The sequence below is a fragment of the Dunckerocampus dactyliophorus genome, chromosome 2, assembly GCF_027744805.1.
Source record: "Dunckerocampus dactyliophorus isolate RoL2022-P2 chromosome 2, RoL_Ddac_1.1, whole genome shotgun sequence".
Classification (NCBI taxonomy): Eukaryota; Metazoa; Chordata; class Actinopteri; order Syngnathiformes; family Syngnathidae; genus Dunckerocampus; species Dunckerocampus dactyliophorus.
This window is the reverse complement of record NC_072820.1, coordinates 6122753-6138732: the sequence shown is the minus strand read 5'-3', so window position 1 is coordinate 6138732 and position 15980 is coordinate 6122753. Positions and strand designations below refer to the sequence as shown.

The window sequence follows — 15980 nt, the reverse complement described above, 5'->3', positions numbered from 1 at the left end:
TGTATATTCTTTACACGTTACAGGGATTAGCGTTCTGTAAGTGCTCTCCCTACTCAACAGTTACACTGACACATTTTGCACTTTCCATTTGGTTTCCATAAAACATCTACCACCAATGACCTCTACAGCTATTTCCCCTTTTTCTTTGACCAACTTTCTTGCTTTCTTCTCAGTCTTCCGCAACTTTATCGTTCAGTCTGCCCCCCAACAAGCCTAACGTTTTAAATCTCTACCAATTAAAACAGAAAGTCACTCCAAGCAGATGGCATCTCCCGGCCTGGGTAATTATTGCCAAGTGAACCATGTCCCACATAGACCTTGACGCAATTCAGTAGCTGGCTCGGTTGGACTGGATAAGTAGCAAACATGATGATGTGGGTCCACTGGAGACCTGCAGAGATCACGTAACGGATCAAGCTGACGTTTTGCAATGCCATTTGTTCAAGTCAATTATTTTGCTGTAGCTGTGTCTTGCTGTAGATTCATTAAGATAATATTCACACAGATGAAATATGACAGGACGGCCAATTAATCTACAAATGGGCGGGCTTAAATCTCATCAAACTTTTTGGATCTGTCTGTGTTTATCCACAAGTTTTTTGGTTAAAATATGAACACATCAATAAAGAGTGAATACGTTTGAGGCAGGTGTGCCCCATTAGTATCCATCTTCACTTCCTGTAAAAGGCTGACACTTGGATATTTCAACAGTGGGATGCCTTGTTGATGTATAAAAACCCCCCACACCTTCTAATGTTTAAAATGTATATATTTTTTGGGACAAAACCTAGGCGGAGCTTTGAGGTTTGGTGACGGAAAGGAGTGACAAAAGTGTTTGTCTCTGTTCTGTATTCAAGTCATTTCATTGTGTGTGCAGGAAAAGTTGGGGAGAATTTTAATTGGCGTTTCTGATTTGGGATCAAATGACTTTCACCAGTCATGGAAACACATTATGTTCACAAAAACTGGCTGATACTTCCACATCTGTTCTTCACCAATTGTTGTTGTTACTCTGATGCAGGAAATTCAATATCCTTCAATATCAGTTCAAACAAGTCTTGATGCCTTATTGATCTGAATACAGAATACAGTATAAGCACCGCTTTTTGTGGGGGATTAAGTTCTAGGATCGCCAGAGAATGGCGTAAAAACCACGAATAATTGAGACACCCATATGCATTTTTTTTTTTTACATCCAAACTCTTCTTCTAGCTTGACGTTGATGTTCCTTTGCGATTTTGGATCAACATTTGCTATAAGAGTGAATTGTGTAAATATTAGTTTAGATTCAGCTCTTCTTTTCAGTGTGTCTCACACATATTAAACACTTTTTAAACTATAAAATGTAAAGGTACGCACAGATGGAATCAGAGTCAGGCTGTAGAAGTTATATACAGTACCCTCCAGAAGTATTGGAACACTGACGTCAATTCCTTTATTTTTGCTACAGACTGAAAACATTTGGGTTTGATATCAAAAGATGAATATGAGACCTGAGAGCAACAGCAACTCGCTCTCGCTCTCTCATTTGTTTTTACTCTCTGAGTCACTTTTGCCTCGAGGCAAATTAGCCATTTTGCTTGCGCTGTCCTTTTCATCAAGCAGTAGTCCAGCCTTTCGAAACTTGTTGGTGATAATGGACGGTTGGCGGTCCGAGCAGTCCAAACAGAAGCTGTCGTAATTCTACACTTCATGAAACTTACTTAAGAAGTGTCAGAGATTGCTGCATAAGACTTCAAAACATGATATTAGCTTCCACTTCACTCGTCCACGTCACTACATCCGGAAGTTGCACTCTAAGCATCATGGGAAACGTAGTTTTTAGCCATAAATTAGCCGCATCACTGTACAAACCGCAGGGTTCAAAGCATGACAAAAAAGCAGCGGCTTATACATGGGAAATTACACGAAAATATATATCTTTTGACCAAAATTCTGTTCATTTGCCCAGCCGTGAATGTTAGATCGGGAAGTGCAAGTATACCTAATGTTTTGCTAACCTGACCAACAAATATGTCTGAGACTCAATCAAACAATCTTAAGTGATTGGGGTCTCACTTGCTAACTCCCTTGTGTCATTGAATGGAATATACGTGTAGCATCCGAGTGGAGTCACTTCATCTTGATGGCATCTTAGAGGTTGTTCCTTTTGACAGCACAGGAGAGTTCAGCATAGAGCCTTTTATACAGTACTTTTACCACAGGTGAGGAAAGTAGGAAGGACGATTAGTGAGGGGCAGCTCAGAGATCTCTTTTGATACGAGGGATGGTGGCTGGGATTTAGTAAATGGGACCACTTTTATTACAGAGATTTAAGCCTAAAGGAAGGAGTGACTGCTTTTAAGATCCTGTTTTAAGTCTGTCCCCTGTCTTTGTCTGTCTCATTCTGAGCAGCCAGGAAAACATGCACCCCTGCAGAGTTTGCCTGCTTGAATGGCCAGTGTGTCCCAGGGCGATGGCGCTGTGATGGGGAACCAGAATGTCCCGATGGTTCTGACGAGGCAGAGGAGACTTGCAGTAAGTGAAACCACTCAGCCTGTCACATCAAGGGCACTTGTAAAGGACACTTCCACCTCATTAAAATGTTTTACGTGTCGCTCGGTAGCAGGGGGATGTGAGACTCTTGCATAACCTTTAGAAACCATTTTTTGGTAAAGAAACATTATTTTTTACTAACTATTTGTAGGGCAGGCAGTTATATACTTATTCATCCCTTTTACACTTAATTAATGGACATTTTTCACTAACCCAAAATGCACACACTCCATGGTGGTAAAATAAGTGTAAATGGTAAAAAAAAAACGGAATTCTAAAAAAATTAAAAATGAAAAAACTAATTTGGGGAAAAAATAAAATGGATTTCATAGCGCCCTACTTCATCCTATGACCTGCCCATCGATGGATTAGCCAATGTTGCAAAAGGCACAGAACACGGAGATTTCATCCTTTGATGCTCGCTGAACTCAGCTCCCCTGTGGTATGATGAGGCCATGCATGATGCATGATTCAGTCAGTTGATTCAATCGCAAACTTTAGTGTGACTTTGGAGGCACATTTTCTGAATCATATAGAGCTCTACCACCTTTACAGGGTTCACTTTATCGTAACATTTCAAGTGTAATTATACTGCCTTCATTTATTTGTTTATATATACATTTTGAGCGCAGCAGATAAATTTGCCGCTACAACTTTGTTTTTTTTAGATGTGGCGCTCGCTGTTGCTTGTTAACACGCCTCATACGCGCATACCACAACCGACTTGGTCGAGCATTCTAACACATCTGTGAAGCAATATAGTGATATATTAGATGTAAAATGATTTTTTTTTTTTAATCGCTCATGCGTGTTGTGACTACTGCTGCGTTAAATCAAACCAACACCCACAAGTCAATAACGTCATGTTCTGTTGTTAAAAAACATGAGAGAATGTCGCACATTTCCGATGACACAAACCAAAAAGCTCTGTTTTACCTGTACACACAAACACTGAGCTGTAGTTTTTGAAACTCGCCAGTCTGTCTGGAGTTTTGCGTCATAGCCCAGGGGTAACCCGACGTCACAAATATAATGCAGTCCTTTGAGAAACACCGCTGCACCCACTTAAGTTAGTAAATGTGTTGTCCTACCTGATAAAGAAGAATGGCTTCAATATAGTCTCATACAAGGGAACTACACTTGTAATTAATGAAAAACAGAATTTTTATGAGTAGTTTCCTTCAAATGAGTGCGTTTTTAACCCAACTGAAACATCTGACAAACTTAATTGCTGTAAAAAGAGAGAATAAGTTAATTCAACCGAGCCTAACTAATTATTTATGGCATTTTGGTTGCAACATCTACCAGTACTGTCAGGTATTGTAGTCAGGAAGCTTCATTTACCACTCCCACTAAGAACCTTGCTAATTTCCCTTGTCATCTTGACTCCTGCGGGAGTTCAGCCTCGCCAGCGTCTACTCGCCCACACACTGAATGGCATGTCGTGGCGGTGGGAGAATTGCCTCGATTACCGACAGCACTGAGAGTTGCAGGTCTGTGGCTGCCTGTCATTGTAGTTCACCCACACAATGAGGGGGGGAGGTGAGTCCACGCCTCAGCAGCCGAGTGGTGATTCAAATGGGAGGATTTAGTCAGTAATTTGCAGTTCTCCTGTTAATTTCTTACATTGGATTGCAGCAACATCTGACTGTAGGCTAGAACGGTTTACTTATTCATCTTTTGGAATTCTGCCTGTTAAGGACAACAACCTAGCTGACGTAAATGGTCTACATTTAACCAGAGATTAAATGTATTGACTGGTATTGACGACCTCTTCTACTGTAGATAGTCTCAGCTGGGTTTATTTGGTCCATACTTAAGTTGGATTGTTGTGTTTATACTAGGGAGACTCCGATCGATCGGCCACTGATCAATATCAGCACGTGGTTGGCATATGGAAATAAATGCCTTTCAACACCGATCACAAAAGCCGATCACCTGTGACTCGTACTATTGCAGTCTGTAGCGATCCCTACGTGTGTAGTGTACTGTTTTGCCCTAACGTCTTGGGTAGCGTCCTCCCACTTACCTTCACACCGTGCAGGCGTGGTACAACAAAAACAAACATGTCTGCCATGTGGAACTGCCAACACATGCCAGGAAAAATATCTTGTGAGGGTAGCATGTTAAAAAGCTTTATTTTAATATGCACTTGAAGAACAAACACTTGACAGTGAGTTTTTGAGGCTGCGGCATCAGTCAAACGGCAGCTAATGCAGCCAAAATGGTGGACAACACTCGCCCGTATGTGCGTGACAGTCAGAAGGTTAAACATCCATCCATCTATCCATCCATCTTCTTCCACTTATCCGAGGTTGGGTTGCGGGGGCAGCAGCCTAACCAGGGAAACCCAGACTTCCCTTTCCTTGGCTACTTCGTCCAGCTCCTCCCGGCGGATCCCAGGGCTTTTCCCAGGCCAGTTGAAAGACATAGTTTCTCCAAAGTGTCCTGGGTCTTCCTACCGGGCGGACGTGCCCTGAACACCTCCACAGGGAGGCGTCTGAGAGGCATCCTGACCAGATGCCCGAGCCACTTCATCTGGCTCCTCTCAATGCAGAGGGGCAGTGGTTCTACTTTGAGTATCTCCCGAATGACAGTACTTCTCACCTTATCTCTAAGGGAGAGCCCAGCCACCCGACGGAGAAAACTCATTTCGGCCGCTTGTACCCACAATCTTGTCCATTTGGTCACTACTCAAAGCTCATGACCATAGGTGAGGGTATGAACGTAGATCGACTGGGAAATTGAGAACTCAGATCCCTCTTCACCACAACGGACCGATGCAGAGACTGCATCACTGCAGACTCCGCACCAATCTGCCTGTTATCTCACATTGCATCCTTCCCTCACTCGTGAACAAGACCCCGAGGTATTTAAAACTCTCCACTTGGGGCAGGATCTCATCTCCGACCCTGAGATGGCACTCCACCCTTTTTCCGAGCGAGAACCATGGACTCTGACTTGGAGGTGCTGATTCTCACTCTGCTGCGAACCGATCCAGTGAGAGAGAAAGCTAAGTAAAAAAAGACGAAAAATTATTGCATTCATCAGACGAGATGAGCAGCCTTTCTCAGCGATGGAAACCACCGGGTTCTCTCACTTGGAGACCGGCTACAGTATGTACTACCAGGAAGCTACCTGGAAGTCCTGCTAGAGCTCCACCAATGTACTTTCACATCCAAAGTCTCCTTAAAGAAGGCGTCTCATCGTCTGTAAGTTTCACGAGTGATATATATTTTCTTTTGAAAAAGTAAGTATATGTTTTTGTATAATGGTGATTTTGGTGCCAGTAGCAGGGGTGCAGCCAGGAATTCTGTTCCCCAAGAAAAAAAAAATCATGTTGACCTTAATCCATGTGATCAGTATCGGCATCAGTCGATTTCAGTCATGGATGATAGGAATCAGCAGCATAAAACCCTGATCGGTTTCATCCCTAGTTTACACCAAGCCCATCAAACTGCACCAAGGAGGAAACAAAACCAGAATTTGCATAAAAGTTATTGCATTTCTGCAAAATTGTTACGGATATGAATAAATGTTAAAACAAAAAATCAACATATATATTATTACATATATACACATATACAGTCAGACCTGTCTTAGCGGCCACCTTTATAGAACGGCCACATGCCTATAGCAGCCCCTGAAAAATCCCCTCCCAGCAAATTTACATGTTATAGACCCTGTGTATAGTAGTCACCTGTCCAACGCGGCCAGCAGCCACTCATTTTGTCTCCCTTGGTCAATATCTGACTGCATATAGCGGCCAAATTACCGACTCAAGTAGAAGCTTCATGCACAAAAAAGTTTTGTTTTTCAATCAATGAAGCCGTCGTGTGTAGACTTTAATTACTGAGTCCTAGCTCAGTCACAATCATTCACAAGATCCACACAAACTGTCAGTTGTTCCACATAAAAAAGCCGTCTTCTTTTGAGCTTGCTATTTCCTGGTCAAACATGTAACTTTAAGAGCATTTGCACCAAAACATTACCGCAAATTAGGCTGGGAACAGGACGTGCTCCCAGCGACGCTACAATAAAAAAAAAAAAAAAAACATACGCTAGCATGCATGCGGCAGCGGGAGCAAAACTGAGTAAGGTTGTACTTAATTGAAGTATTTTAAAATGTACTCACGTTATTTTTGATCAATCCTCATCCACAAATCCATCAAAGTCCTCATCTTCTGAATTCGACACAAAAAAAGCCGTCTTCTTTTCCGTTCACTACTAGTCTGTTAACTTGTCAGTGTTATTCAGCTCCGAAGCAAAGAAGGAAACTTTTCCTGTTTCTTCTGCCAACTTTATTTCTTGAACGCGGCCACCAGAGAGCAGCTCAGAACACACACACATCTCTCAGCAACATCTCTCCTTCCTGCTTGCCCACAAGGCAAAGGTTAAACAAGCCCCACTACATAGCTGTCCAGCCAGTGCCTGTAAGAAATGACACAGTTTATTTCCTGGTGTGCACTGGTCAATACTGTAATGCAGCTTGTTGTGGGGAAGGAGAGACTCACGTCGCCGATGCACTTTAATGGCTTTATTAACAGCGGAGAACACTGCAGGACTTTACATCCACGCCAACATAAACACACTTCCCAACTCTCTCGAAACTCACAGCTAGCACTGAGCCTATCTCTCCTGCTCGGGACGCCACCGTCACTTCCCGTCACTTCCTGATGAACTAAAGCTGTAATGATACTCTGCCGTATAAAAAGTAAAATATTAAAAACAAGCGTAAGACATTACTAGCACAGCTTTGTTCTGTGGGTCGTGGATATATTCTATCAGTTATTATTAAGCCTCTAGCTTCCTTTTAGTAAGTAAAAACCTTGGCTATGATTGCACTACATTGTCATGTAGACCTACAAAGTACACTTGGAAGAACAAGAGGTGAATAAATGTATTGCAACTGATGTGAAACTGATGAGGGGTAGGATTAAATAAGCTTTGCTTCTTCCTACTCCTTTTTGGACATGCAAAATTGTGAATTGTAGCATGTGATGTGCTACTGTTTGACTCATATGCATGTTCAGGATGAATTAAAACCATGAACCATGAACCATGATAATAACAAGCCTAGTAGTGCTGTACAACTTTTATCCGCAGTCCGCAGTGCCCTCTACTGGTCAACATTATTATTATTATTATTATTATTATTATTTTTCCCTTTTTTTCCCTTTTTTTCCCTCTACTGGTCAACATTCAAACTGGACGGCAACCTGTCTATAGAGGCCACCTGTCTATAGCGGCCACTTTAGCAGACTCCCTCTAGTGGCCGCTATAGACAAGTTTGACTGTATTCATATACTGTATATTGCCATGCCACTTCATGGAATATCATGCCTTCATTCATGGTTTTCAAACATGAATTAATTCCTAAATCATCAGTGTTGCGTGGTTGGCTACAGCCTATTATTTGCAAAAAAAAAAAAAAAAAAGCATATTTAAGCAGATTTTATGTATGCTTGGCCTAAATTAAGCATTTTCAAGCAAAATCTTCTCTAACCATATACTATATTGAGTAATAAAAGTGTAAAGGTGACTATAGGGTGTGATTTCATGTCTAGACGGCTCTAATAATGTTAAAACCCATATTTAGAAGGTCATAAGCAGGTTTTCTATGTTCTAATTATGAATATCTTTAATTTATCAATGAAGGATCCTACCTCACATGAATTTACAGCCAATTAACCGCGATAGATGAGTGATTACCACATTATAAGTCAAGAATTGTAATTGAAAATGACAATCACACTTTGACCTTCACTTGCATCACTTTTATGGTTGCTGCATCTTTGTCACATTTTTGTTTGTGTGTTGGATGAGTTGGATGAATAATGCAGTTAGCCGTCTCCCTCAGAAAGTTGAGTGCGAGTCGGAGGACATGAAGGGGCCGCTGATGGAGAACATGTTTGTATTTGGAATCCAATTAAAGATAAATGAAGAAGCGATTCACATCTGGCTACACAATAACAAGACAGAAATCTAGGGGAACAGAAAAGCCATTTGTATGTAAATGGCATGATGTTGCCATGTCAGGTTTTCACAACGCAAAGGAGAAAATAACTTTTTGAAAAGGTCCCGAACACCAAATTCCTTCAGACAAATATATGTGGTGGTTTTGATTAGATGTTGAAATCAGTAAACCTACGTGCCAAACATAAATATGACAGAGGTCATTGTACGACATGACTAGTCCTATTTACTAGGTGCAATTGCCACAGAGGGTTGACTAATGAGAGCATCCCAGTCCATGTATTTCCATTTGACTGACTCCGACTGTGCCATAATCACACTGCACTGAAAAGGAAAGGAAATAAAGACTCAAGGCAGCATTTCAAGAGAAACTGCTCTCAAATGGCTGATCAACCCATTAACTTCTTTTCACTGGTAAATTAGCCGTCAATCCCAGTCACTGGGCCAGCTTCTTCAAAAACAGCAATGCCACTGAATGTTGGACTGTGAAAAACAGTCAAACTTAGTGTGCCGATTTTTTCTTTCTTAGCCAGTGGTGCCCAGCCTTTTTGAGCTCATGGACTGGCTCACGTTCACAAAAACCACTGGTGGACTGGGGATGTGGGATGGGCGACATGATGGTAATGTAATGCTATTTATTTTTATATGATGTGTATCAAACAAAGACAACGTCAAATTAAAAGCACAGAATGCAGAGTCACCATTGATTCGAGCCTGGGGTCTGCTCTCCATCATGGATAACCACACCCACCCACTCCATTGGACAATAGAGGGGCAGCGGAGCTCATTCTCCAACAGACTCCTCCAGTTCCGTTCCCACAGTAAGCGCTACAGGACTTCATTTATTCCACACGCCAACCAGTTCTACAATACCTCACCTGCCTGTAAAATATAATTCCCAACATTATTGCGCTCTGCTGTCTGTCCTCACTTGAATAAAGTGTCAATTTGTATTTACCATATTTCTACACACTATTTATAAATATGCAAATCATGTTCATCTTATATTCTTCTTTTCTTTTTATTTATCTTACTCGTATATTCTTTTTATTTTATTGTATTTTATTAACATTGCATTGCATTTTATTTAAGAGTGTTTGTCTTTTCCTTCTGCAATTATGCTACTACAAACAAGCAATTTCCCTTGTGAAAAAGTCTAAGTTTGTTTTCCAGAGAGAAGATGTTGATGTGTGGTTGACTGGCAGTGTGGTAGTATTAATTAACATGAGGTTATGCACCAAACAAATATGCACATTATCATTTAGCAAGAAGGATGTTGTGAAGAAAAATGGGAAAAATATACAGTAATCCCTTGTTTATTGCGGTTAATTGGTTCCAGGCCGTGATAACTACATTTCCGCAAAGTAGGATTCTTTATTTATGAATGGAATATTTTTGTAGTTAGAGCATACAAAACCTGTTTACGACCTTCAAAACCGACCTTATATTTGTGTTTTACTTCATTTAGCCACTTTTATGCAATTTTTAGTCAAAAGATACATAAAATGTACTTCAATATGCATATATTTTTTAGTGATAACAGGCCATATTTAACGACAAAACCAGCAAGGGATGAATTTATTGTTATTGCATTTCACAACTGCACCCAGGGTGGAAAAAGCTGCACTTTTTCTTTGTATTTAACAAGGCGATATTCAGAATTAGTTCTGCTGTGCTGTTTCTTTTCCAACTCATCCACAAAAACAAATCTGCACGGTTTGCCTCACAGTGAAATGCCACCAAGGGCTGGTTGCATACATCCTCACACCCATGTAATTATTCACTTTTAAATTAGACGGTACCCCACCTCACGTGTATCAATTAAAAGCTGCTAAAGCGGAACTTGTCGTGCTTTAATAACACGGAAAGGAAGCGGAAATTTCACGCTGGCTGCTTCCAATCTTTAACAGTTAGCGGATAAACATGTATGTCATTATGCTAATAGGACGGACTAGTGACTGGATAGTGTTTCACATGGGCTAATTACATCCATCTTAGCGTACACCTATAATGCATTATGCTCTAGTTAAACTCAAGCTATAGATGATTAAGGCAGCACAGTCATACGCTCAGGAATTCTTGTTATTGAGTTTGCCCCTCAGTCCTCGTGTTTTGTCCACTCATACACTACATTCATGCGCACACATACATTGATGAAACATTTTGGACTGAGACATCTGTGCCGCAATCATTCCGGCTCACTGAGCGGATTCTAAATTACACGCTGGAGTAGCGTAACACTGCCATATTAAGAATCCTCTCCGAGTGAGCTACTCTTGATCCATGAAAAATGAATGAGAAACATGGGAAGAGCCATAGTTTTTGGATTAGGTTAATGTGTAATCAAGGGGGAAGTGGGCCAATGTAGACAGCTGCGCAGCAACTTCATGCATCCTTCCTAGCAAAGTTTTGACAGTTTTATGTGCTATCCATTACCTATGCGCCTTGAAAGGGTTTCACAATAGTAGAGCAACACACTGCCTAACCAAATGAAAGTCAGTGTGTGGTATTAAGTTGTGTCACTCTGACATTGTGAGGTGCATTGCATGTGTTAGTTATTGATGATACAAGGCTAACCGCTAATGAACGATAATGTAAGATGATGGAATTGGAGTCACGGTGTAGCCTTTAGCCTGTTTGTCGGGCTTGCGCTAGAGGCTAGCAGGCAAGAGAAGGCGTTTCTCCAAGTCTACATAATTCACAGTGCATGCCTTTTGTAATTCCAGTAACGATTTACGACCATATATTAACTTGTGTTCATCTCGCTACAAATTGTAAGCCCGGATTGACTGTCAAAGCTAGTGTTTCCGTAGCCAAACAAGCTTTTGCACAGCACACAACTACGGTGCGTTCAAGGACTGCCAAACAAAGGGCGAAATCGCAACGCTTGACAAAATATTATCAGTGAGGCATAAAGATATAAACATGTACTAATTGTGGTCCTTCTAACAGTGGTACATGTATGTTGTACATTTTATCTGAATTCTCACGTAGTTCTCACCAACTTATGGTGAATGAGCTGTGTTTTCTGTGGAAAAAACAGCCTATTTTTGGAGAAAACTTTTTTTTTGGCTCAACATTCTTTGGATTTGCAGAGCCGTGAAGGTTGAATTGCAACTGTGCGTGGATCAACTGTCTTATATTATGACCTTTAAAAAGGGTATAAGCCCTATAGAAAATGCATGAATGAATGGATGCCCATCTGTAATAGATATATTCTCCCTGACACTACTTAAATATATTCTTGAGCTCAGAAATTGTGAGGGGTCGTTCACCAACTCTGGCTCTGACCTGGAGGCATTAAGCGTTTAAAATGAGCCAATCTGAGGCAGAGTAGGGCAGGTCATCATGGCTTCCTGTTCTCCCTGTAGTCAGTCAGTAAACCATCACAATTACTCCCATGTTGTTCAATAAATTCCTAATTTAAATATTTTAAATATTAAATATAAGCTAGCGGGGTTAGCTTATTTTAGCGGAGCATGCTAGTGTGGCTGTGTGTGTGCGACTCCGGCTGCATGAGTGTGTTTACATCGTGTTGTGTTTTGCCGCTTGTTAATGCAAACGAGTTTTTTAAGATGCCCGCTGACGTTGTGCAAGTTCTGAGTGAAATAAAGACAAGAGGCACATTTTTTCTTATTTATTCGTTTTTATCGTCAACAGACATTCTCAACACACTTCCGGGAGCGATGTTCACCACATACTAAATACACATACACCACATACTAAAGAACTCAAACAATGTACAGAGATGAGCAAATTCAAAAAACAATACAAGCAGTTGATGTTTGCTAAATACAAGGCAGAAGAGTCCTGATTGTTCTGTCAGGTTTGTTATTTTATTTTATTTATTTTTTTATTTTCTATTTTATTTTATTTTATTTTATTTTATTTTATTTTTTATTTATTTAATTAAATTTTATTTTTTATTTATTTATTTTTATTTATTTATTTATTTATTTATTTTTTATAATTTTCTTTGTTGTGTTTAAAAAAAAAAAAAAAAAAAGGAAAGGGAAAAAAAAAAAGAAAAAAAAAAGCTTGTTCTTATTTATTTATTTATTTATTTAGTATTGTCATCATTATTATTATTATTATTAATGTTCTTTCTTTTTTTGGGGGAGGGCTATCTCACCGTTATCTATTATGTGTTATCCTGACTATCACTGAAAACATGACATGGAATCCAGGAAGTGAACTACATGTACTGTACTAGATGTAGAATGGATGGGGGGTAGGATTAAATAAGCTTTGCTTCTTCCTACTCCTTTTGGACATGTGGAACTGTCAAAGAATGATTCACGAGATGTATTCCATTGTAACCTTCATGTTCAAATAAACTAAACCAAACCAAACCAAACCAATACTGTCTAATTGGATAAACAAAAGAAGGGTATCATTAAAAATGTCTTGCATTAATAATACAATTGGAATTGCATTGGTACGTACGTCTTCCTCAACTGCAAGCATGGGCCGTACAGTTTGTTGAGGGTTTTGTTTGTGCAGAGCTGACATCCCATTAGAAAAGTTAGCCAAGGTGCATCTGTTTCTAAAATACTGTGCAAAATTGTCCAAGGATGTATTGCATCAATAAATGTAAGGATTTTTGCATTTAATTGACAGACATTTTATTTACTGCACAAAAGTGCACACCTTATGCTGGTTAAATAAGTGTAAAAGGTAAAAAAAACAAAGTTCTAAAAAAATAAATTGGAAATAAAATTAATTTGGAAAACAGTAAAATGGAATTTAAATAAAATTTTGTCGGGCCCGATATCTGTTCCTCAACTTTTCTCTCTTTCCTCTGACATCTTGATCCTTCATTTTCCACCAAATTTTGCCTCCATGATAACTCGCCCAACCCTTCCTCGGATTGGCTCCAACCCGGAGACAGTAGGCGGTCAAAGTGTATGGGGAGGGGTTGACTGTGCGGAGGCAGAAAGCGGCAGCAAGCAGCTACTCACAGGTCTTTATGAGCGCTGGTAATGGTTTTTATGTACGTGCATTTTGGCACTGGCACTGACCAAATGGTTCCCTTAAAAGAGACAAAATTCCCATCACTACTGACAAATATTACAATTATCATATGGAAAGCTCTTAATATTTAAGTTAAGTTATTGGTCGGGCAGTGTGTTGTCACTCAGCAGCTTCTGTACAAAGATGCAGAGTTGAGTGGAACTCTGTAAAGACGCCCTCTCCTCTGCTTTTAAATTTATTAGACTTGACAGGCATGATAAGTGTATCCTCTTTCATTAAATGAGGACATAACCCTGGACTGAGTGCCTTCAGGGAAATATGGAATACTCAAACACTAGCAACTTTTCTTTCTATTTTTATCTGCAATAAAACTGGCAGCATGACTGAGCGGTTTAAGCGTATGACAGGTAGTGGATTATGGTTTGTACTAGGTCTGGCCGATATATCGATATGATTAATATATTACTATCTACTTTAAGCACGATATCAAAAGCAACCATATCATTCATATCCATATAGAGCAGATTTGCGCTGTATCTCCCTCATCCCTGCATGCAGGCGGAGGGATGAGGGGCGGAGCAGAAGCCCGGCGGCTCAGTCGAAGCGACAGCGTCTGCATTGGAAGAATTAGTCAGCAAGAAAAAAGCAATGGCTCAGTAATTTGGAGGTACTTCGAATTCCGAGCATAAAAAACATATATTTTTCACCGCCTTAAAACTTAGCACAAACTCCAATACGAGGAATGTGTGAAGCTGTGCTGGCTGCAACTCTTGCCACAACACCAAGGCGCAATGCTTCTTTTTCCTGTTGTGTTCCTCATTGTGACAAAGTAAAAAGAACCCTCCGTCCCTTGTTTTTGGCACTGTAAATATGCGTGCACTTTGTTGCACTGTTTGGGGAATTGGTGTAAATAACATCACCAACACCAGTTCTACGACTGCGCCATTATTTCCTCCACATTTTATTTTGAGTGAACCAGTGACACTCTCGAAAGGAAAAGCAAAGGGGTGTGCTATTATAAAGAGGTTCCTATCAAATTGCTAAAGATATGGTCCCCGTTGCAACAGTGGAAAAAACGGCTTTAAAAACCTGCTGAAAACGATGGACACGTGATGTCCAGCGAGCTTTGCAGTCACAATTAATTAGCATGACAAGCTTGTTGCTAATCCTGATGCAGTTGACAGGTTGGTGATCCTGGCGCAAAATAAGGACACGCTTGTGTCTTCTAAAAATGTTTACCTAAAAAATAGTACTGTACACTTTCAAGTATTTTTGATTTGCTGACATTTAAAAATGTCCCCTTAAATCAGGCACGCCTTCACATTTTGTGCTGTTGTGCTTTTGTTATTAGCTGAAGCTTTGAGCATAGCTAAAGGTTTGTTATAAAAAAGATTACGGTATATTTGACTTTTTCTATATTTATTTCAAAAAGAGAATGGCCTACTTTATTTTAGCGGAGACTTTTTTTTATGCTTTCAAAGCTTTGAAATGTCAAAAAAACATCCTCATGTTAAGTATTTATTTTAATAAAACAACTTGAAACTCATATTTGGCTTTGATTTTGTCACTGCGGAAAAAATATTGGGATATATATATGGTATATTGATATTCAACCTAAATATATCGGGATATGAGTTATGGTCCATATCGCCCAGCCCTAGTTTGTACTCCGATGCATGCTTTTATGGATACTTGTGTAAAGTCTTGCTTGAAATGCTAAGTTGCTGACACTCTGTGCTGCAGTTTGCAGCTTTGTGTTATCGAATTCCTTCACATGTCCTTGCATATGTACTTTTGTGTCATCATGTGTGATACTACGTGTCTCAGACAACATTGGCTGTAAATTTCCCACACAAATGCGATAAAGATGCAGCGAGTCGTGTCCCTTGAAAACTCTCGGTGAAGCAGAAGTACCGTACATCCAGTCATAACTGAACAGTGCACTTTGCAAATGGAAAAACAAGATTTTCCCATCTTGTAGTTTCATACAACATGCACATTTCTTCCTGTAGCGCATTCAAAATGCAGGAAGGAGGACACAGACTCAGCTTAATGGAGCAGTGAAGTCTGACTCATGTTAGCAGTTCAAGTCTTTTCTACTCTCAGGCAGAGAGGACATGTTGATTTATTTAATTGTCTCACTGCTCGCTTTAATTTCCTCTCACTGAAACGACACCTCCTCTGCTCTGAACCGCAAGCAGCTTGATCAGCAGAAAACGCTGTTACTTCTGAGTTTTGAAATTCACACATGAACACAAAAAAGAATCCTGTTAATTCTTTATTTAACTGATTTTAATGTTTGTATCTAGCTTTAAATGTAGAATTCCTGTGACATGTTATAGGAGGAGGAGAGGGGTGGGTGGATAAATCAGAATAGAAAAAAATGCAGTAAAGATGTACCGATAGCAATAATTAGAACAGTATCTCGTGCATGTTAGATGTTGAGATGATCTTCAGCATGTCCTGCAGATGCAGCATATCAAGTTCCACAGTCG

General features: G+C 40.0%; 1 protein-coding gene across 3 annotated transcripts in view; it reads left to right on the top strand.

Annotated features, from left to right (window-relative positions):
* LOC129168718 (low-density lipoprotein receptor-related protein 8-like) overlaps nt 1-15980 on the top strand; it is a 108078-nt gene that overhangs the window by 31275 nt on the left and 60823 nt on the right. For all 3 annotated transcript variants that reach the window (XM_054754330.1, XM_054754319.1, XM_054754310.1), the window contains exon 3: nt 2395-2517. In XM_054754330.1, coding sequence (XP_054610305.1) covers nt 2395-2517 — 123 coding nt within the window. The remainder of the gene's footprint in view (nt 1-2394; nt 2518-15980) is intronic.